The sequence below is a fragment of the Amblyomma mixtum genome, chromosome 8, assembly GCF_055824585.1.
Source record: "Amblyomma mixtum isolate Tamu chromosome 8, ASM5582458v1, whole genome shotgun sequence".
Taxonomy (NCBI): Eukaryota; Metazoa; Arthropoda; class Arachnida; order Ixodida; family Ixodidae; genus Amblyomma; species Amblyomma mixtum.
Genome location: NC_143019.1, coordinates 14441793 through 14464304, shown reverse-complemented (window position 1 = coordinate 14464304; position 22512 = coordinate 14441793). Strand labels below are relative to the sequence as shown.

At 45.5% G+C, this 22512-nt stretch overlaps 1 protein-coding gene across 4 annotated transcripts in view; it reads right to left on the bottom strand.

The window, feature by feature from the left end:
- The window catches only part of LOC149331432 (uncharacterized), a 30302-nt gene extending 13995 nt beyond the window's left edge, over positions 1–16307 (bottom strand). For 2 of the 4 annotated variants that reach the window (XM_089556568.1, XM_089556566.1), the window contains exon 1: positions 15933–16307. Coding sequence is in view for 1 of the 4 variants with exons in the window: in XM_089556566.1 (XP_089412692.1) it covers positions 15933–15934 (2 nt within the window). In the remaining 3 variants the exon portion in view is untranslated. The remainder of the gene's footprint in view (positions 1–15932) is intronic. The other 2 variants (XM_089556570.1, XM_089556569.1) reach the window with 2 other exon arrangements.
- Between the last annotated feature and the right edge of the window lie 6205 nt (positions 16308–22512).

Sequence of the window (22512 nt, the reverse complement as noted above, 5' to 3'; positions counted from 1 at the left end):
CTCATAGCGACTCCTGTCTCACTCAGACACGTGACTCATCTAAGCTCACTCACTTATTTGGACTCACAATTCATCTGGATTCACTCATTTCGACTCACGCGTCACCTGGACTCATGCACTCATTTTGATCCACGACTCATCTGAGCCCACTCATTTCGATTCACGACTCATCTGAGCTCGCTCATTCAGGATTACTCGCCGTTTAACTCATGACTCACCGAGGCTCACCCAACTCGGGACTCCTATAAGCTCGCACATCGGGCAGCTGAATCGTTTTTACGCCCAACGGCCCAAGTCCCTGTACGCGCTTAAAAGGACAAAAAAAAAATGTTATAAAAAACTGCGATGCGGTGAGGTTTTAACTGGAGCTAGCCTGTAACCAGGTCTGGCTGAGAGGTTAGAGGCCTGTACCTACCGCTAATGGGACATAAAGATATAGGTCCGCTGCATGCGTTCGGCAACCAGTTAAACAGTAAATGAAGAATTAGAACAACCGCGATACAGCAAGCCACAGCTAACATCCAACGAGACCAAGAGCGGCGACTAATAAACTTTCCTCGCCTTTTCAGTAATGTTCCAGAGTGCAGCAGCCGCAAAAATACGTACAACGAAACATTGAAATTGCTGCGGATCATCATCTTGACCAAATTCTATTTATTATTACTATTACGAGTGGGCAGGAAACTCGCGCTAAAGAATGTTTCGAACATGTGCCCAGTCAGCATCGTGTGATCATACGATTGTTCAACCTCACATCATGGACTTGTTTGGTTTGATAGCCCCGCCTTCTACCGGACTGACCGGGAGGACTCAGATCACTATCAGAATGCGAGTCCACTTTCATCACGACTCGTGTCATCATCTGCATGCGAGTTTGAACTCACAACTCGGATCATTACCTGAACGTTAGTCCGGACTCACTCACGACTAAGATCATGATGTGAAATGAGCCTTAGTGAGCCCGAGTGAGTCCGCCGACCTATACCTTTTGTATACCTTCATGATGCTAGCCCTTTTCTTCATTATCACGGCACCTCTTCGCCCTTTGTGTCTAGTCTATTCGTGCCTTCTCATGTATAGCTGTCCTTCGTCTAGCCGTGCTCCAAAATTTTTGTATTCTGCCAGCCTGGGCATCTCATGTCCTTGTACTGTAAGCACCTAATCTATGGAATCGTGAAATGTACTCAAATCTGACCTAATGGCGCTACAAGTAAAACCTAGAACGTCTCCTTCTCTAAAAGTATTAACCAGAGCCTGCAATTCATCCTAGCTTTCAGCTATTTGCACAATATCGCCCGCATACGTTAAACCTGGGAGCCTCTGCTGTATACCACTCCGCCTAATTTGTTTAAGAGATTTCACGGACGGATCGATGGATGGACGGATAGAGCATCCCGTTTGAACTTGGGCGTCGGCAGGAGCCACCATGCTCGGTATTCTTTACATTTCTCTAGCCAACCTGTCAAATTCACGGCATTATCTATACATTCGCCATTTTTCTTGGGATATGATGATGATGATAGCGAATTTTTATGGCGCAAGGATATCTGCTATCAAAGAGTGCCATGGCACAAGGTATTTTAGTTTGCTTAAGGTGGGGTCAAGACCCATTTCCCAAGCATTTCACCCTGAATAAGCCTAGCACCGGGCCAGGGGAAGCTTGTAGCCATTGCATCACCGGTGGGTACCCGGCGGCATTGGGGATCGAACCCTGCACCTCCCGCATGCCTCGCATGCGACTATATAGGCCACCGCAAACAACTATCGGCCACCGCTGCGGTCTTTTTCTTGAGATATAAATTTTTAACGCGCAACTGCGGAGCATGCGCACAAAAGAGTTGTACGGTGACAGACAATACTGTGCCTATCCTCGCGCCACAGCACATAATAGGGCCTGCATTGAGAGCCTCTTCTGCCTATGCAGCACTCCCACGAACATTTCAATGCAGCCTTTGGCAGCCCAGCCCATTACCAAGGTGTCGAGGCCGCCAGATCGTCTCTCGGGCAACCATATTGGATTTACAGTGACGCCCCCTATAGGCCATGAAACTAGCGAATACAGGCAATGACATTATTCAGCGAACAGTCCTTTCAGCCTTCGCGAGGTCATGTGTCAAGCGGCCCCTCAAAGTTAGTTTTCGCAATCAGCCGTTTCATTAATCTTGATCAGCGCCACAACAGGCGAATAACTGCTTTACTTGTTGATTTTGGAGGCTCGAATGAGGTGTTTGGGATGAACTTGGCCACCGGCCCCCCTACTCCACCCATATTTCTATTTCTTTACGCAAATGTTTGTTAGTGCCAGTTCTTCTAGCTTCATAGCAGCCTGGATGGGGTAAAAGAACGCAGCTAACGATTCTTCACGCATCCTTCCAGTTGGCGCTTTTAGTGCTTTTAGCATCCTTTTTTTTCAATATAGTGTGTATACGCATTTTACCGCAGCTGTTGCTGATGACTTGTTTTTGAACCTGTTGAATACCTTTTGTTGCAATGTTGTTGCATCAAACTGCTTTGCTCACAATTCCGAGCTTGCTAAGCAGGCTGAAAGCCATCGAAGCTGAACTTGTCGACCAGATTATGACACATGTCAAGTTAAAACTGCTTGACGCCACGGTCTGCAGTTGAGTGGCCTCAGAGTAGAAGTTGATGGAATGATATCAGGTGTACAGATGTTCAACAAACATGTTGTTGACATGCGCGACCAGCAGATTTAGCTCACTATACAAAGCTCTAAAAGCTGACAATGATGCTCACCGAAAAAAAGAGTAGTCGGACTCGAACAATACCCTCCAACGAAAAAGGTTCGAATCAAGGTGGTGCCGTACACATAAGTTGAAGGCTGCGCAGCCATTTCAACAGTTGGCGAGACAATAGTGTGTCCTGTATTTATTTATTTATTCAACATACCCCTAATTGTCCTTCTTCGAGGGTATTACATGGGAGGGGGGGGGGGAGTGAGCGTAAAAAAACATACATAAGGAACATAATTAACGATCAAGGGAACAATAAACAGGCTAGGTATAACATGGAAAAATAATTAAGCACCAGACAACAAATAAATAAGCAGGCAATCGAAAACAAGATAATACAAATTATAGGGTTAAAGAAAAAGATAAGGCATAACGGAAATTAAAAATACTGTAGTTCACTTATCAGACAAGAAAAGAGCAGAAGTAATAGCAAACTGGCCAGTGATCTAGAGAGATCATTCATCATGGGCCAACGAAATCTGATGGCCAAAAAACTGCTGCGCGTTTATTCTCCAGCACAAAGAAAAAAATTCAGGGGGCACTTTGGCTCTCTAAAATGCTGCAAGGTGGTGGTAAAAACGTTTATTTCCTCTGAAAAGAGGGAGTTACATGGAGGTTGCTCTGGAGTCAGGCTTAGTGCCCTTCCCCTCACAAACACTAGGTGGAGTCCCTAGTACGGGACCCCAGTGGCTTCCGCTGCCGCCATAGCTCGTTCGACCATCGCCTTTTGGGCTTTCACGTCGCAATAGGCGAGTAGGGTCGCCTCCCAGTCCTCTCGGGTGGGGTTTGGGTTTGGAGTAAAAGCAGGGTTGGAGGGGCACGCCCACACCATGTGGTAGAGGTCCGAGGACCTCTCCCCACAGTGCGGGCACTCCCCGGAGAAGGCAGGGTCAAAGTGCTTTAGCGAGGCCGGGCACATCATGGTGTTCGTGACAAGGCGGAGGAACAGGCGTTCTTCCGCTCTCGTTAATCCTTTACACGGGTGGGGGTACAGTTTATGTCTGTCTTGGTATAACTGCGTTATTTCCCTGTAAGTGTAGGTCGGCGTGGCTTCCGCTACTGCTTCAGAGGAGGCGGGGGACGAGGTTGCCCGGTTAGAGAGCGCGCGGGCGGCTGCATCTGCTGCCTCGTTTCCTCCTAGCCCCGAGTGGGCCGGAGCCCAGACTATGAAGCGGTGGGATGGACCTCCTACGTACGAGCTGTTTTGCAGTAGCCGGTAGGCCAGGTACGGGACCCAGCCCTGTTGGACGTTCCGACACGCCCCTCGCGAGTCGGTTATGATTGTCTTGGAATCGGAGTGTGTTGCCGCTAATGCGATGGCGACTTCCTCTGCTTGAGTTACGTTTCGGGCTTTGAAGGTGAGCCCGTTCACCGTTTTGGACTCGTGGATCACCGCCGCCGTGTACCACCCGCCTTGGTGCGGGCCGGATGCGTCCACGTAGTATACCCCGGGTTTCCTTCCGTAGTGGTGAGCTAAGGCCTCTGCCCTGGCCCTGCGTCTACCCTCGTGGTCGTCCCTGGACATCTTAATTGGGAGTGGTCTTACGTGCAGGGCGTAACGCCACTCCTGAGGGAGTTTTACTCTGTCCTCGGTTAGAGTCGTGTGTTCTATGTGCAGACGGGCTAAAAGGCGGCGTCCCGACGGCGTCTGCGATAATCGCGTGTATTGACCTGTGAGGTGGGCTTCTCTAAGTTCATCGAAGGAGTTCGTCATACCCAGACCTTGGAGTCTCAGGTTAGATGTGGTTATCGGGAGGTCGAGGGCCTTCTTCGCCATTTTGCGTATTATCACCTCGATGATGTTCTGGTCGTGTTTGTTGAGGCGGAGATAGGGGGTCGAGTACAGGATTCTGCTTGTTACAAAGGCATTGGCCAGCCGCAAGGCGTCTTTGCTTCGCAATCCCCCTTTCTTGTTCGAGACTCTGCGGACCATTCGGCCCACCTGATCTCCCACCTTCTTTAGTTTGTCGAGCGTGGTCGTCGCCAGCCTACGCTGGTGGATGAAAAGACCTAGGACTCTAATTTCTCTTCTTTCGGGTATCGGTTCCGATCCAAGTCTCAATTCTATCTTGTTTGTGCATTTTTTGTTGGGGCGAATGTGCACGAATTCGGATTTTTGAGGGGAGCAATGAAGGCCACATCTTTTCGCGTACTCGTTCACCGCGGTGGCCGCCTCCTGCAGGCTGGCCTCCATTTCTCCGAGAGAGCCCTGCGTGGTCCAAATGGAGATGTCGTCTGCGTACAGCGCGTGCTGCACACCCGGGACTTTCTCCAGGTGGACCGGCAGGTTCTTCATTGCCAAGTTGAAAAGCAGGGGGGATAGCACCGCTCCCTGTGGCGTCCCTCTCGTGCCTAATAGAAAGGGGCCGTGTTCCGCGTTCTGGATCCTCACGTAGGCCTGTCTGTCCGTGAGGAAGCGTTTTATGTACTCGAAAGCGATCTTGCCGCATCCCGTCTCTGATAGGTGTGTGAGGATCGCCTCGTGTGTCACATTATCGAAGGCTCCCTTCAGATCTAGGGCCAGCACTATCTTATCCCCGTTCGGATGTTCGATCGGGTTTAGTACCTCCCTGCTGAGCTGCAGCAGGATGTCCTGAGCCGATTTATTTGGTCTTAAGCCGTACATCGAGTCGGCGAAGACTCGCTTGTTTTCTAGGTACTCAGATAGTCTATCTCTGACCATAGCTTCCATCAGTTTGCCCACGCACGAGGTGAGAAAAATAGGTCTGAGGTTATCCGTATCTATGGCCTTGCCCGCCTTGGGGATGAAAGTTATCAGCGCCGTCTTCCACTCCGTGGGAAGTGGAGCTGCGCCCATCCAAACCGAATTAAAGTGTTCTAGGAGGGATTCGTATGCCCGGTCCGGCAGATTGGCTAGGAGTTTTACCGAGATCCCGTCCCTTCCTGGCGCGGTCCCGCGTTTCATCCTCGATAGAGCGGCCTTGAGTTCGTATATTTTGAAAGGTTCGTCCAGCTCGGCATTTTGGGCTCCACTGTATATGTAAGCTTCTCCCCTTGGATCTTGGGTCGTGCTCAGGTACTGGTCCCGAAGCTTCAGTGCGAGCTGGGCCGTATTTCCTTGAAATGCATGTACCGCTCTCTGCAGGTGCTTCTGCGTCTCGGTGCGCGTCTGGTTTGGATCTATGAGCGCCCGGAAGAGGCGCCACGTGTTTTTGCTAGACATCTGCCTAGCGGCCGCGTTGCACCTATCTACCCAGTTCGCGTCCGCGAGTTGCGCCGCGTACTCCGCCGCTTCTTTAGTGATTGCAGCGATCCGAGCTCTTAGCTTTCGGTTATGCTTCTGTCTACGCCATCTTTTGACCATGCTGCGTCTGGCTGCCCATAGGTGGAGGAGGTGGGTGTCCACGTCCGTCACCGCCTCTGAGAGCTTTACCTGCGTCTCCGTCGAACGCAGGTTGATCAGCAGCTGTTTTGTCCAGGCTTGATATCCCTGCTCCTGGATGGAGCTTACCTCGTATTCCTTTCGAAATTTCGTCCAGTCCGGCAGCATAGTGTGCCCCGTAGGCCTGGTAAGGGGTTTCGTACGGATCGTTATGGTGATCAGGCAGTGGTCACTACCGAGAATTTCCTCCGTATTCGTCCACTCCACTCGCCTCGCGTTTTTCGTGAAGGTTAAGTCGGGACACGTGTCCCTCTGCACCGAGTTCCCTATCCGCGTGGGGCACGCCGGGTCAGTGTGTAGGGTTAGACCTAACGCGGACGCCGCCTCCGCTAGCTTCCGTCCTCGTAGGTCTTCTCGATGATAGCCCCATGAGGGACTCTGCGCGTTGAAATCTCCCATTACTAGTAGCGGGTCTCGTCCCGCTTCCCTGATAGCTCTGCTCAGGAGTGTGGAGAAGGTTACGTTTTTTGCTTTAGGTGGGCAGTACACGTTCAGGATGTGTAGCGGTGAATCCTCCTTCAGTGGCAGAAGAGTCACCATCACGTGCGAAAAGCTGGTTTGTAATTCCAGATCTACCAATTTTGCAGTGAAATTTTTGTGCACAAAGATGCACGTTAGGGGGTCGAGTTGGAACGTTTTGTAGTTTGTGAGGCTCACGTTCCCGCCAGGTTCCTGTACGGCCACTACTGCCGGAGTATGCTCGTACGTAGACAGGTGCATCCTAAGATCCGCTCTCTTAGTCCTCGATTTCAAGCCTCGACTATTCCACTGGGTTAATGTTATGGGACACTCTTTAGTTTGTCTCGCCATGTTGTATCTGGAGATTGTTGTTATTCGAGGGGAAATTGCTCCTGGTGGTCTTCCTCCTCGTCCTCGCTCAGCACCCTACGCATCCTGTAGGCTCGGGGATTCTGGAGTCTCCTCGTGTTAGCGTATTTGCGAACCGTCATCGCTTTCGCTATCTGTTGTGAGACTATGGTGGGAATGGATTCCTGGACCCTTCTCATAATAGCTTCTAGTTTATTTTCAAGACTAGGTTCCGCGTCGCTTTCCATCGCCTCCTCTTGCTGAGGTGGCTGGGGTTTAGCCAGCGCACTTTCTAGTTTGCTCGTTAGCACCTCGATCTGCGCTTTTAGGGCTGCTATCTGGTTTCGTAACTCGGTTTCTACTGGGTTGGGTGTGGGTGGAGAGGAAGGTTTGGGAGGAGGAGGAGGAGGAGAGGCGGTCCCACTCACCTTCCTGGCCACTGTTTGTTTTTATGCACTTTTTTATTTTTCGTGGTTTGTTTTTTATTTATTTTTTGCTCCTTTTCTTAATTTTATTGTTTTTATTTGTATTTCCACATCTTATTTTTGTTTTGTTTTTATTTTTGCTTATTTTTATTTTTATTTTCCTTTTCTTGAATTTACTCCTTTTATTTTATTTATGAAGCCCATGCATTCACTAGATGAGCCTTTATTCATGCTGGAACCTTGAGCCTTTTAAGCAGTGACGCCGAAAGGCGGACGAATCTGCCGACGCGTCTGTCGACACGGCTGCCGACGCGTCTGCTAACGACAGTATGAGGCATTAAAGGCTTTCGCCTTAAAAAACGAGTTTTATGAGAAAGGTGCGAAAGGCCAGATTGAACGCTAGCAGCCTGGGTTCCCAAGGAGAAGAAGTAACTAGGCACTCGTTTACCCTCGAAGGTATTAGTATAAGCAGGTTCCTTTGGTTCATGAGGGCCTGGCTTGGAGAATAAGAATGCCTGAGGGATAGGTCATCGTATTGCGAAGAAATTCCTGTTCAGTGAGAATCGGTAGGGCTTTGGTTTTAGTACCCTTGCATGAGCTATTGGGGGATGCCACGCATAATGATACTGGATATTGCAGCGAGAGCTACATTACTCGCAGTCTCGCCATTTCCCTGTGGGCCTTCGGTGCAACTTGTGCGCATGCGCGAGGAGCCGAGTGACGTCACAGCCGCGCAGCTGGTGCACCGTGCTCGGCGCCGCTCGCCTCCGATCGAGAGAGAGACTGCGCATGCGCGACATGCAGCTGGCGCGCCGTGCTCTACCGTGTATGCGCGGCAAGGATGGTGATGCGGCGGTGGAAAAAGTTGATAAAACGCGCCGCCTTCCACACATGTCGTGTCTTTAATGTCTAACACGTAGCCATGACGATAAGCAAAACTAGACGTAACCAGGTATATACCGCACCTCTCGCTATTTATATCCTGGCATAGCTGAGCTAAGCCACTGCCAATTTTTTGATGGCGTCCACGGTTACGCTGGCAATCATGAAGAGTTGTTTCGGCAAGCTTGGCATGGGGGGTGCTGGTTAGGGCAACGTTTTGGTCACTACGAACAACTCGACAAACTCGCCGAACAACTTGCCAGTGTGAAACGACAACGTCTCCAAGAACGATAGCAGCTTTTGCAAACCATGATGAACAGGCTTGAGGTCCTGGGGAACGGACACATTGACAAACATAAAGCTGCCATTCACCATCTGTTTTAACTGACCTCCCACGACCTTACCGCCAGGCAGCGCATTTCTCAAACCACTCCATCTTCCTCCAACACCAGCATGCACCCACTCGCACCAGGACCCATCTGTTCAACAAACCTCTCAGTATGGACCCGGGAACAAGCACCAATACACAGACGCTGCAGCCATACCACCTCTCAACAAAAGGCGCAAACAGACATAGCCGTTTGGCACAGGAATTTCCGTAGTGTACGCCTAATACAAGCTCAACTCAACCTCTACATTGCGCACGATCCAAACACCCTCCGTTTTTCACTAGTTGCGTGCAGTGGAAACGTTGCTTTGCCAGCACGCTTTTCGAAAGAGCATGCATTTTGGCTCGTTTCCTGCCTCCGCCATCCGACACTCCCGTGATTAGCCAGGAAATTAGTCGCCCTGTAAATGAGCTAAAAGGGCACGTCATCCTTCGACAAGTGGCACCCGGGGTGTAGCGGTGACAAGCCGGACGCCAGGATGCACGAGAAAAAGGGAAAGGGAGAGAGCATCACGCGGAGAGGACAAGGTCTCCCGTGCGGAGAGGGTGTCGTGAATGTTTTCCTGTTGTGTTAGCTTTTCTCTACAGCCAAGCCTTGGGTTCGAGGTTGTGTCCAACCTCCAGGGTCTGAGGCTACCTGGTATGAAATTTTTATCGGTTAAGCGAAGTCTAGGGCGGGCCTCGGAACATGACCGTCATGACTTCTTTATTTGTGAAACACCTTAAAATGGGACGCAAAAGCATTGGACAACAGCCTAGGTAGAGGCTCCGGGCTTTTCACAACACCTAGGTACTGGAGAGTTGTTTCGCTGTGTGTGTGTTAAATTTATCGAGATTACGTAAAGATAGGCAATCCATCACTCGTCACCCCAACGCAAGAATTTTTGAGCTAGCATCAATAACAACGAAGTTATAGACGATTAAAAATCACGCTGCTCCTCTCCCCCCTCAACTCGTACGCGCGGGGCACCAAGAAAAAATAAAGAAAACATCTCCGGGAATGGGCTCCGCCCATGAATACGTCATTCGCTGACGTCCGGTTTACGACTTCCGGTTGTCCCACTCCCGAGGAGCAGCGTGCGTCGGCAGCGTCTCTCCGGTCTCTGCGCTTTCTTGGTTCCGGAACTCGCGACAGAAAGAGGCGGCAGAGGTAAATTGAAACCACACGCGCGAAGGCAATGCCTAGCTGGCTCGCGCTTGCCCGAGGGGGTCGCGCGGCGGCTCGAGCAGACGATTTTCACCGCTACCGGAAGTGTGCCCGTGACGTCGTAGCTGCCGCGGCTCGAGCGAATGACAGCGTGTGGTGGCCTGCCGACGTCATGGGACTAGTGACGTCTGTTTTCCCGATTTTCGTTCCAAAATGGCTCCCTACGAAGACACCAAACGGCCCGCGAATTTTAAAAAACACGATTTTTAAAAATTCATAATAAATTGCCGGCTCAGTTCCGAAGACTCATACTTGGTGTCAATGCTTCTGAGCATCACTTCTAACATTTACAAGCTGCTTTTAATTCTTTGCATGGTCCCTTTAAGTGACAATTTGTATTTTCACAGTGACTTTAATTGTGTAACAGTTTGCTTTTGTATATTTCTACATCACCTACATCATCTATCACCCCTTCTTCATCACCTCCGAATCAACAAGTTTGGAGAAGCCTGAGCCCATCCGTAGAAAGGGAATGAATCATCTTTAACTCTACTCTTAGCAAAAAGAGATTGGCGATAACAAAAGGAAGGCGGAGCCCTCTTCCTGCTGCTGCCTGCCTGGCTATCATTCACCCCTGAAGAAGGGGCCTAGTTGGTCTCGAAGCGTTGGTGTGAGCATTTCTCAACTTTTAAGGGTACAAACTCAGGTTTTGACAATTGATCAAAATTAAAACTCCAATAGAATGAGTATTTAGATGTAATATGACGGATTCCAATATATTACTGTTTTGTTTTAGAGATTGGTTAAAGGTGTTAAGAGCGCTCACCAGCTAAAAGGCAATCAGATTTGAACTTTTTGCGTCGATAGATGGCAGCACATAAGTACCACAAAACAAGGTAACTATGAAATGAACGCTGGCGCAACATGGACACTAACAAGAAAGGGACACCACATACGCACACTACCAGCTGTTTGTTATACGGAAAGGTGGCATATTTAAGCATACAGCTCAAGCATGAGACTCATCGCATTATAGGTTTAAGGTTTGAAGGTTTATTTCCGCAACTAGGTGTTGCGAGGACAGCCAGGGAAAAAGCTGTATAGACAGCTTGAGAGGTCCTGGCTTCCTCTTACAGTGCAGCATTGACGGTGGCGGAGTACGACATCAAACAAAATGTAAGGAGAAAAAACACGTATGTTCGGTACAGATAATGAGACATGTACGTTCAGTACGCAGTACATTGTGTTTGTAAAGGAAAAAAGAACTACATTAGATCAAAGAGCCTATAAAGGCAAAGACGGGGAGGAGAAAATAAAGGACAGCAGAACTGACAGGTGCACTCAAAATGGTAATAGCAAGAAGAAAAGAACTACACGAATATTTGGGGCAATTCTTTCAGAGAAATATTGGAGACATCAAGATTCTTGTGGCAGTAGAACTGGTTCAAAAGTGTCGGTAAGGTATGCTGCAACATTTATTTGCCATAGTTTGTGCGGCATTTCTTAACATTCCAAGGCTCTGCTGCGCGGGTATCATACACAGTTCTGCTTTGCTCTAACCTAGCAAGTGTAAGTAAGAAGTCATCATTTTTCATTATGGCGAGTTTATATTTATAGCACAGCCTATAGTTATACATGGATTTCATTGGAATAACGTTGTGTCGGTGGAAAAGGCTCGCAGTGTGGAAGAAATACGGCACTTTACATGCAATGCGTATAATCCGTTTTTGTAAGACTGTGAGTTAGTTCATATTCTCAGCTGTTGTTGTTGCCCACAACATACATCCGTAGCTGGCTATGGAAGAGAACAAAGAGTGATAAAGTAACGTGTTGACTGACGTAGGAAAATTAAAGCAATGGCGGCGCATGATACCAACTGTTATGGAAAGTTTCTGAACGACGTAATTAATATGGTCATTCCACGACATATCTGCTGCAAAGTAAACGCCCAGAGTTTTCACAGACTGCACAAATTCTATTCTGGTATTGTTTAATTCAATTAGAGGAAGCTCAAAGTGTTTGTGACGTGGGTGGAACATGACGGCTGCAGTTTTACTAACGTTAATTCTTAAGTGATTATTAGCAGTCCAAGTATTTATTTCTTTTAAGGTTTTATTAGCTGGATTTGCGAGATCAGCCGTTGAAGTACCCGAAAAAAACAGACTAGTGTCATCTGCATAAATTATGTACTTAGCAGTGCTATCGATGCGAACAATATCATTAATATAAAGAACAAAAAGAAACGGACCCAAAATGCTCCCTTGCGGAACGCCAGAAGCTACCGCTTTCAACTGGGAGCATTCACCGGCAATACTAACAAACTGAGATCTATGTCGCAAGTATGAGGAAATCAGCATATGGGCTATGCCTCTAATACCGTAGTGGTCTAATTTTTTAAGCAGCACAGAGTGATTAACAAGGTCAAACGCCTTTGAAAAATCTAAAAATAAACCAAGTACCATGTTTTTGGCTTCAAAATGTTTTAGTATGAATTCTTTCTGAGCAAGGAGAGCTAACTCAGTCGGATCTATTTTTACGAAACCCATACTGAGCGGTAGTGATAATGTTACATCTTTCAGTGACGGAGGATAGCCGTTTAAGAATAACTTTTTCGAGGCCTTTGGAAAACACCGGTAAGATTGATATCGGGCGACAGTTTCCCATTTCATTTTTGTTTCCTTTTTTATACACTACTGTGTGACTTTTGCCCTTTGCATAAGATGCGGAAAAACACCGTAAACTAAGGATAGGTTGAAGATATGGGCGAGGGAAGGTGCAAGAATGTCGATAGTAAATTATTGGCTGTATCTGAAAACCTGACGCATCTGTAGCTTTACTATTATTAAGCGCTAAAAATTCTGTAATTACTTCATTTACTGTAACCGGTGTTAGAAATGTTTCACCATTTCTGGCACTCATATAGGACAGATTTACGTCGCCACTTGATGTGTCAGCAAAGGAAAGAATGTAGTCATTAAAGGCATCTGCTAGATCAGAACCTTTTAATTCAGTCCCTTCATGATTAATTTTTGTGGTCGATTCGGAAGAATTACTGAAGATAGATTTTAAAACCTTCCAAACTTTTTCAGATTGTCCACCAGTTGAATTAAATCGGTTATAAATATATTGCTTTTTAGCGACGCGAAGTTGCTTTGTGACGAAGTTCCTAAATTTTTTGAATGTTTTCAGCGCTTCAGGACATCTACTTTGTAAAAACACTCTGTAAAGTTTATCGCGTTTTCTTATCAACTGCAACATGTCTTTGTCGACCCATGGTTTCTTACTTTTCTTTGACTGGGAGAATTTCTTAAGTGGAAAGGAAGCATTATAAATGTCAGTAACAATCTCTAAAAAATTTTCGTATGCTTCATCAGGGTCGGTTTGGTTTGGTTTGGTTTATGGGGTTTAACGTCCCAAAGCGACTAAGGCTATGAGAGACGCCGTAGTAGAGGGCTCCGGAAATTTCGACCACCTGGGGTTCTTTAACGTGCACTGACATCGCACAGTACACGGGCCTCTAGAATTTCTCCTCCAAAGAAATTCTAGCCGCCGCGGCCGGGATCGAACCCGCGTCTTTTGGGTCAGCAGCCGAGCACCATAGCCACTGAGCCACCGCGGCGGCTCATCAGGGTCGCTTTCCTCAAAAACATGTTCCCAGTTAACAATATATAAGCGTTCCTTGAACTCGCATAACGTGTGATGATGATTTATAACTCGATAAAATGACATTTGGTCGGGTTGTCGTTGAGAAATCGGAGCAAGATTGACAGATATGAATATTGGCATGTGATCACTCAGAGCATAAACAATGGTGCCTGATTTCAAGCTTTCTGTTTTGGAGTTTGTTATGAAAAGATCTAAAAGTGTTTCTGATTCTGTCGTAATCCGTGTAGGTGACATGATGACATTTTCACAGGAGTGGACGTTAAGTAAAGTATTGAACTCGATTGTTGTGTTATTGTTGGCCAGCATGTCAATGTTAAAATCACCACCTAAAATTAACTGATATTGGTTCATGTTAACAAATTCTAGGAATGAATCAAGAAATAAAAAGAGCTCAGCAGAACTGCTACCCGGTGGACGATAGCAGACACAAAATATCCTTGTGTCAGACAATGACTGCCAGGACTTCGTAATGGGGCGTAATACAACAAAATTCAGGCACCATTTCTGATTCCATAATATTCGAAACTAACATTGAAACACTACCTCCCCTTCTTATGGATCGGTTCATATAGAAACACTTGTACGTCGGAATCACATAGACGTCACCTTCACAAGTAAACCACGTTTCAGAAAACATAACATTGAAACGAGTTGCACTTCTCTGAAAAAACAGACAAGTTCTTCTTGCTTATTTCGACCAGATCTGAGATTAACATGAATGCAAGAGCAACAATGAGGATTATCAGGCTTAATGAAACTATTGAGGTCAGAAATATTAACTAGATCAGTAGAAAGAGCCATTGGAAAAAGAGTGCCGCGTATTGCCGCCATTACTGGCTTTACAACTGGTCTAAATCTGCTGGACAACGAATGACAATCGCAGGATCGCGTTGTTTCCTTCTAACGAACACTTTCCCATTCCAGTGCCAAGCGTACTGGTAATCATTTTCACCTGCCCAAGCCTTTGCATACCGCAACAGCTCACGGCTTTGACGCGTCATGTTTTCGCTGACTGATACATCCGAGTGAGCGTCTCTTAAAGCTGTACGCTTCTGAAACCACATGTCACGAGTTGAGAGCTTTGAAAACCGTACCATGATCCCGGGCACCTTTCCTGGCTTTGAAGGAAGTCTGTGCACAATATCGACGTCGTTCAATGTAAGCTCTGGCAGATCCACAGATTTTGATACGTTATTTTATAGGGGTGTGCGAATATCAAATTTTTCGAATACGAATCGAATAATTCATTCCGAATATCGAATCGAATATCGAATAATCAAGGACAGACGCATTTAACCACTACAAAATATTTATTTGAGCACCCAAGAACATCACAGTTCAACTATCGATTATTAAATGAACACAAAAGGTGTGTGTGGCTGCACAAAAAGTATCAAAGTCTCGAACATTATTCTCAGAAGAGTGGAAATATGAAAGAGGATGGCTAGTACACAGCACTGATTAAGGCTAGCTTGCCATCAGCACAAAAAAGCGTTGCTCGGATGAACATAAAAGGTTGTCGTGAAGGAAAACCAGCTGCTCCACATGGTCAGGCAGAAGTAGTTTCCTTCTAGTTGGAACGACTCCTCCAGCCACAGAAAATGCCCTCCCACTTGGCACTGAACTGGCACGTATTGCGAGGTACTTCGTGCACAGCTCTGACTATACCTGCGAAGCTGGTATAGCCACAAAGAAGCTCACCGGCGCAGTCAGCTAAGGCATGGCCCTTGGAGGAAGGAAAAATTCGAAGGAAATATTTTCCTTCATCCATGCGCATTGCTCTGGGAGCCGCCATGTTGTTATGTCTCAGTCGATAGGGCTTGCGGACCGAAATGAACACCGGTGCTCACAATGAATATTCGGCTAGATACGATTATTCGCGTCGGGTCGAATATTCGAAAGAACACGAATACTTGGATTTCGAATCGAATACGAATACTAAAAATATAATATTCGAAATATATTCGAAAATTTCGAATATTCGCACACCCCTAGTTATTTACCTTTTCCATCAGATTCTCATCATTTGTCACTGGTATGCCTTGCACCTCAAGGTTCAGCTTTCTGTTTCGCCACTCAAGGTCGTTCACAGTCATTTTCAATGACTCAACATCATCAGCGTCGACTCTGGTCTCAAGTGCACTAACACGTTTCTTTAAGGTACAGATCTCTTTCTCATGTTTTACCTGTTGTTCAAGTATATCATCGTATTTTTTTGACATTAGTTCAATGGACTTCTTCACTTCATCGACTTGGTCAGGGAGGCCAGCAAGAGCATCAAGTTTTTGACATATGCCGGCTAAACAGCTAGCAAGGTCAGGTTGCGTACTGGGTGAGTCAGAGCTTCCTGCGTTTGTTTTGCGACATTCTGGACATCGCCACGCTTTGCGACCTTTCTCGCCTTTTCCCTTATATGTTGACGCAGAGACACCAGAGCAATTGCCGAGATGGTAGGTGTACTCACATTCGGCGCACTTGATGGCGAGTCCGTCATTTGGCAGACATTTTTCGCAGGAAGGGCATGTCCCCGGCATGTTAGCCTTGGTATAGCTTGTGCAACATACAGGTTTAAATTCGGAAAATCTTTCTCCTAACACTACAACTGAGAGCACGGTAGAAAACAAGGCAGCAACGAGCAACAAGGCAGCAGCGAGCAACACGGCAGCAGCAGCGGTGGTGAAAGAAAAAAATGGCAAGTAGAAAAGTAGGTTTTTCACCAACCTGTAAGGCGAAAACAAAGCAGATAAGGGGGCGTCCGATCACCACCGTCGCTGCTGCTCGTGTGACCCGTTTACAGCTCGGCCGGTAGAAGCGCGGTGGCGCAAAAGTCTGTGACGTCACACTTAGTGCTGTCTTGAGTCGAGTGCAGGAGGGTTCGTCGTTGAAATCTGTAAGGCGAAAACAAAGCAGATAAGGGGGTGTCCGATCACCACCGTCGTGCTGTTCGCTCTGAACCCAACACGTGGAAAAGAAGCAGCAACGTCAGGAAAAACAGAGAAGAAACCTTTAACCCCTGCAGATAAACAGATTTTGATAAAAGACATAAGAGGAGGCCATCTCTTGGCAAAAGCAGTGTCATGCATGAGAAGCAAAAGCAGACAGAAATCAAACACCAAAATTAAAAGTAAGAAACAAGTGACAGTCGTAGCAAAAGCAGAATCAAACATGTGAAGCAAAAGCAGTCAGAACCAGAAAAAACAACAGAAAGGAAAAAAAAAACCATTAACAAAGTTAACAATCCACCTAAACAAACAACAGACAACGTCAGTGGGATTTCATACACCACTCCGACGGCACAGGAAACGAAATGCCTGCCGTACCTCTTTTCGCACAGGGCTTTCTTCTTCTGGCCGATCCGCGAGCATTAACCACCGCTCAGCTTTTTGGGCGCGGAGAAAACGACAGGAAAGTCGTACCGGTCAGCAACCTTCTTCAAGCTGTATTCCACTCGGTGTATATAAGGGACCACTTGTGGTCGCCCTGATCCCAGCTTATCACGGGATTTTTTCCTCTTGCCTTTCATTTTTTGAAGGAGGGTCTCTGCTACGCTGCAGACGACAGAACGCGGGATGCCAGCTATTTAAAGCCTTTCAGTCTGATTGTTGAAGCTAGCCTCAGCCATGTGAGCACAGGACTTAAGCAATGCGGACTCGAGCCAAAGTGAAGCGGTCGCCCTTTTGACAGTGTTGGAGTGCACCGATCCGTACGGAAGCAGTTCCTTTTTTTGCTCAGGGGGAATACATCCAACACACTCGTCCTTCTAAAAAACTTGATATTGATATCTAAAAACTGCAAGCTGTTGTTGTCTGGAAATTCGTGAGTAAAAGCCAGCCCTTTTCCCTGCTGTCTGAAAACGGATAAGATTCTTCCCACTGTGCTGGGGGGCGTCAATGCAGAGTTAGTACTGCTCGTTATCACCAAGAAGTCGTCCACGTATCTCAAAATTCGCAGGACTGGGCTACTCTCAAGGGAAGAAGCTAAAGCACGGTCAACAGTTGATAAAAATATATTACACAACGCACGGGCAACACACGAACCGATGCAAATGCCTCTTCTCTGCAAGTACGTTTCTGTTTCAAAGGAAACAAACGTAGATCTAGGGTAAAATTCAAGTAGGGATAAACAATTGTGCGCATGTGGTGTCCCTTTGTAGTTAGTGTCCTTGTTGCGCCAGCGTTCGTTTCATCATGCACCAACTCGCCCCTCAGGCCATTATTCTGAAGGTAACTATAGTATTTCCCCACCGCGACGCGATAGTATGGTGGTTAACGAAAATATAGGCAGGTTATTCTGTGTACAAAGAGTAGAACCGAGAACTTTCTGTGGATATACGGCCAAAGCTGGGGGACTGAAGCCCAAAACATTTGGTTTGGTTTGGTTTGGTTTGGTGTTTATTTTCTTTCAAAAATGAAAGGGGAAGCCAAAGCAAAAGGCGGTAGGCCTGACTAGGCCTTGGCTCCCCGATACAGGCGGCAGCACACACCTTTAGCGCCTATGCAGGACAAACAAAGAAACTAAATAATACAACAACAATATGACACAAACAAGCATGAATTGATACATCAATCACACCAACTAAAATAATATGAATAAACAAGCATGAATTAAATACATCAATGACAACAAATAATATAACAACAATATGGCATAAACAAGCATGAATTGACAAATTTTATGCCGCAGGACGTTTTCATGTAAGCAAAGACTAGTAAAAAACATATATTATACCAAGTATAGGCCAAAAAACTAAACAGGATTCTCTTCCAAATATTTTTTTATACATTTTTTAAATACCTTAGTTGATGACGAGAATTCCCGTTCTAGTGAAGTTTGGTTGATGACAAATGGTACCTGGAAAGTTAATTTCTGTTTCCCGTAGTTAGTCCGAGTGATGGGCACAAGTTTTTTTCGTGTTCTCAGATGGTACATTATGGCAGGTCTGTCAGGTAGAGTGGCATACAATCTGTTATGGTGAATATACTGCAGTAAACGAAAATAATAAATTTGTTGTACTGGTAGAATAGCATGTTTTTTGTATAATGGTTCTGTAGGTAAATCTCGCGGTCTCCCATAATAGCCTTCAATGGCTCTTAGAGCTTTTTTCTGGAGAACAAGCAACCTATTAAAGTTACCGGATCCAGTGGTTCCCCAAACAAGAATACAGTATGATATTTTGGAATAAAAAAGAGCATAATACAATGAAATCTTGAGCCAAGTTGGTACTAAGTTAGTAATTTTGTAAAGACACCCTACAGTTTTACTGAGATCTTTCACTAAATTTGAAACTTGCACATTCCATGAAAGGTTTTCATTGAACCAAACACCTAGAAATTTGTGGTTGGACACTTGTGCTATGATATTGTTTTTGTATTTTATAACTACAGCACATTGTACAGTAGAGTTGATGGGTCTAAATATTATGTATGTGGTTTTCGTGAGATTCAGGCCAAGTTTATTTGCCATTAACCAATTCTCTAACCTATTTAAATAGTCATTGACCCTTATTGCTAATCTAGGCAAAGAACATTCTGTAAAAAAGGCATTTGTGTCATCAGCATACATTATTAGATCGGGTGAATTAGGAATATTAGTTATGTCATTACTATATATTATGAATAATAATGGTCCCAGAATTGATCCTTGGGGAACACCTTGTTTTATAATCATACTAGTGGAAGAGCAATCATGAACTTGCACATACTGTAGCCTGTTATACAAATAACTTCTTAATAAGTCAAGAGGTATACCACGCACTCCATAATCCGCCAGTTTTTGTAATAAAATGTCATGTTGAACGCAGTCGAAGGCCTTTCGAAAGTCAAGAAATAAACCAAGTGTGTATTTCCGACATTCAACATTATCAATTATTTTCTCTTTAATGGTTAACAATGCTTGTTCTGTAGACTTTTTCTTCCTGAATCCATATTGCGAGCTAGTGATAATATTGTATTTATGAAAAAAGCTTTCGAGCCTAACGTTTATTACTCCCTCAAACACTTTAGATAACATTGGCAATATAGAGATCGGCCGATAGTTTGATATTTCATTTCTGTTTCCGCCCTTATGTACGGGACACACACGAGCTATCTTTAAGTAACTTGGGAACGTGCCGGTTGTAAGCATAAGGTTAGCAATGTACGTTAAGACACCACATATGGACGTTGCCACGTGTTTCACGGGAGAAGCCTTAATATCGTCATGCCCTGCCGATGCGCTGTCTTTTAAGTTTCTGATTAAACCAGCTACTTCAGTGGGAGTTACAGAATAGAAGGTGATAGAGTTTGATAATGGTGTTATTAGGTTTGAGTACGTTTCACACGAGATTGGGTCAGTGCAATCAGCATTGCCCACATTAACAAAAACTGATTCATTGCTGTTGCTAAATCAGAGCCAGCCATTACTCCGTTTGCTGTAACTATTTCTGATAATTCAGACTGAGTTTTTCTATTCAGCAAATTATTTACTTGCCACCACACTTTCTTAGAGTCACTGCGTATTGCCGAAAAGCGCTGAACATAGTAATCGGATTTGGCTGTCTTCAGTTCTTTATTTAGTTTGTTCCTATATTTTTTTGTATTCAGCAAAGAGATCAGTATTTCTAGTTTCAATAAATTTATTGTACATTTTATTCCTGGTTTTAATTTTATCATACAATGCTTTATTTATCCATGGTTTTCTAAACTTCTTACTTTTAACCTTCCTCTCCTTCAGCGGAAAAGCTTCATCATAGCATGCCAAAAATTTATGAAGAAAAGCTTCATAGGCATCATTTACATCGGTCATCTCGTATATGGTGTCCCAGGAAACATCGTCAACCAGTGACTTGAATCTATATAAAGATTCTTCATTAATATCTCTAGTCTTATATGTTATCACAGAAAATTTAGGTTGATATAATCTAGCAGGAAGAAAACAGAAAACTGGCAAATGATCACTAATGTCATTGATCAGCACACCAGACACAGTTTCAGGAAGTAATACATTTGTGACGCAAATGTCTAGCAAAGTAGCAGTAGATGGAGTTACTCGTGTGGGTAAAGTGATAATGTTAGAGCATGCGTATGTATGAATAATACTATTTAGTTCACGTGTGATATTGTCATCAGACATAAGGTTTATGTTGACATCGCTCATAAGAACAAACGGAAGATTGGCAGACGTTAGGTGTTCCAAAATATTTTCAAAGAACCGGAAAAATTGTAGTCGGTTACCAGCAGGTGGTCTGTATACTGTAGCAACTATAGTATGGGGCAAAGCTATGACCAAAGATTCAACGTTTGCAGACATGATCGAAAACTCTTCTATGACCCTTTGTGGATAGCAAGTTTTGACATAAATTGCAACACCACCGCCCCTGCCACTCGACCTAACAAGACCATTATAATTGTAACCAGGAAGTAAAACGTGATCGTTGTTAGTGGTCAACCAAGTCTCTGTAGACAAGATTGCATCAAATTTTACTTTTAAAGATTCAAAGAACAAGTTGATACAGTCGCCCTTATTTTTCATGGTACGAACATTTAAATGAACTGCAGAAAATCTAGTTCTCTCTGAGCAATAGGTTAAGTTAAAGCTATGATTGTCATAATAACGACATGTTGGTGAGGAATACATGAGGAAAAAAAAAACAGCAACAGTTTTCTCATCAGCAAAACACACCTTAAGCAGTCATCTTGTCTAAATCAGACAGATCTCGGATCTTTAGCACATCACCCGTCTCATTCTTGCGTGCAAGCACTTTGCATCCGGAGGTCCAAACAAATTTCCAACCAACCTGCTTTTTGCGTGCAACAGCCGCCCCGAGCAACTTCTTGTTAGTCTGCGTGAGGTGCTCATTAACAAACACAGGATCTTTTTCATCGGAACCGAGTTTGTCGTTTGTAATCCTGTGTTTCCTAGCCTTCGAAAGAAAAGCATGTCGCTTCTCCCTTCTCACAAATCGAACTACGATATTGGTCTCATCAGACTTCTGAGTGGGAACCCTGTGACAGGTATCAATATCGCCCTCAGAGACAGGCTCTTCGATTAGCTCACCAACTTTCATCACTATGTCCTGGGGGCTTTCTGTTGAATTGACACCTTTTATCTCTAAATTATTCAGACGACTGTACTGCTCAAGTTCCTCAACTCTTTGCGTCAGTCGCCGGTTTTCCTTTCGCAGACTTTCATTGCATTTCAAGAGTTCGCTGACCTCTTGTCTGAGTGCTTTAACTTCGGAGCTAATCACTTTTGTTTCGTCACACGTGTCACTACAGAATTTGACGCTATCCTTCACGGAGCGCAGTTCGTGCCTCATTTCTCGTTTAAAATCCTCAAGTGCTTTCATGACTTCCTTCGTCATGCTTGAGGATTACAAGGTTACAGTTTTAACGAACAAAGGTGAAATCAGATTCAAGTTTGGCAGCAGTACGCAGAGTAGCGTCAAAAGACGACCAATAGAAGTAAATCGCTTACCTGCAAAGGCAGTAGAATTTAGAGCGATGCGTACGATGTGCGCACTGCTGCCAAACTGAAGAGCAGATTGATGTGGCTTCTCTTTTAAAGGCGGTCGTTGGCGGTAATCCCACGTAGACAGATCCCAGCAGGCAAGGCTGCGATACGCCTATCACTACAGTGATACGGTGGTGCCCGTGCGAAGACGATATGCCGCCAAGGTCAAGCTTCTCGGCAGATGAACGGCGCCGTAGTTGATCCTGCAAAGGCAGTAGAATTTAGAGCGATGCGTACGATGTGCGCACTGCTGCCAACACCCTTCAAGCTATCAGCCAAAGGAGGGGGTGGGGGGTCACAGAATGGACTTTTTTTCCCGTAACCCACCATTCCAGCGGCCGCCAGGCGAAGTACATTTTCCAGTTTGGGACATTCTTTGCAATGGTTGGACGAGGTTACTTGCGGGCAAAATTCTGGCGAACCTGACCCGCGTTTTCTCGCGTGGGAACAAAGCTGTTTTTCCCTGTAAAACGACCCCCTTACAGACAACAGCGTCAGCCGATTCTCATGAACCTACTAGTGTCACAATGCAGGGAGCGGCTTTACAATGCAGG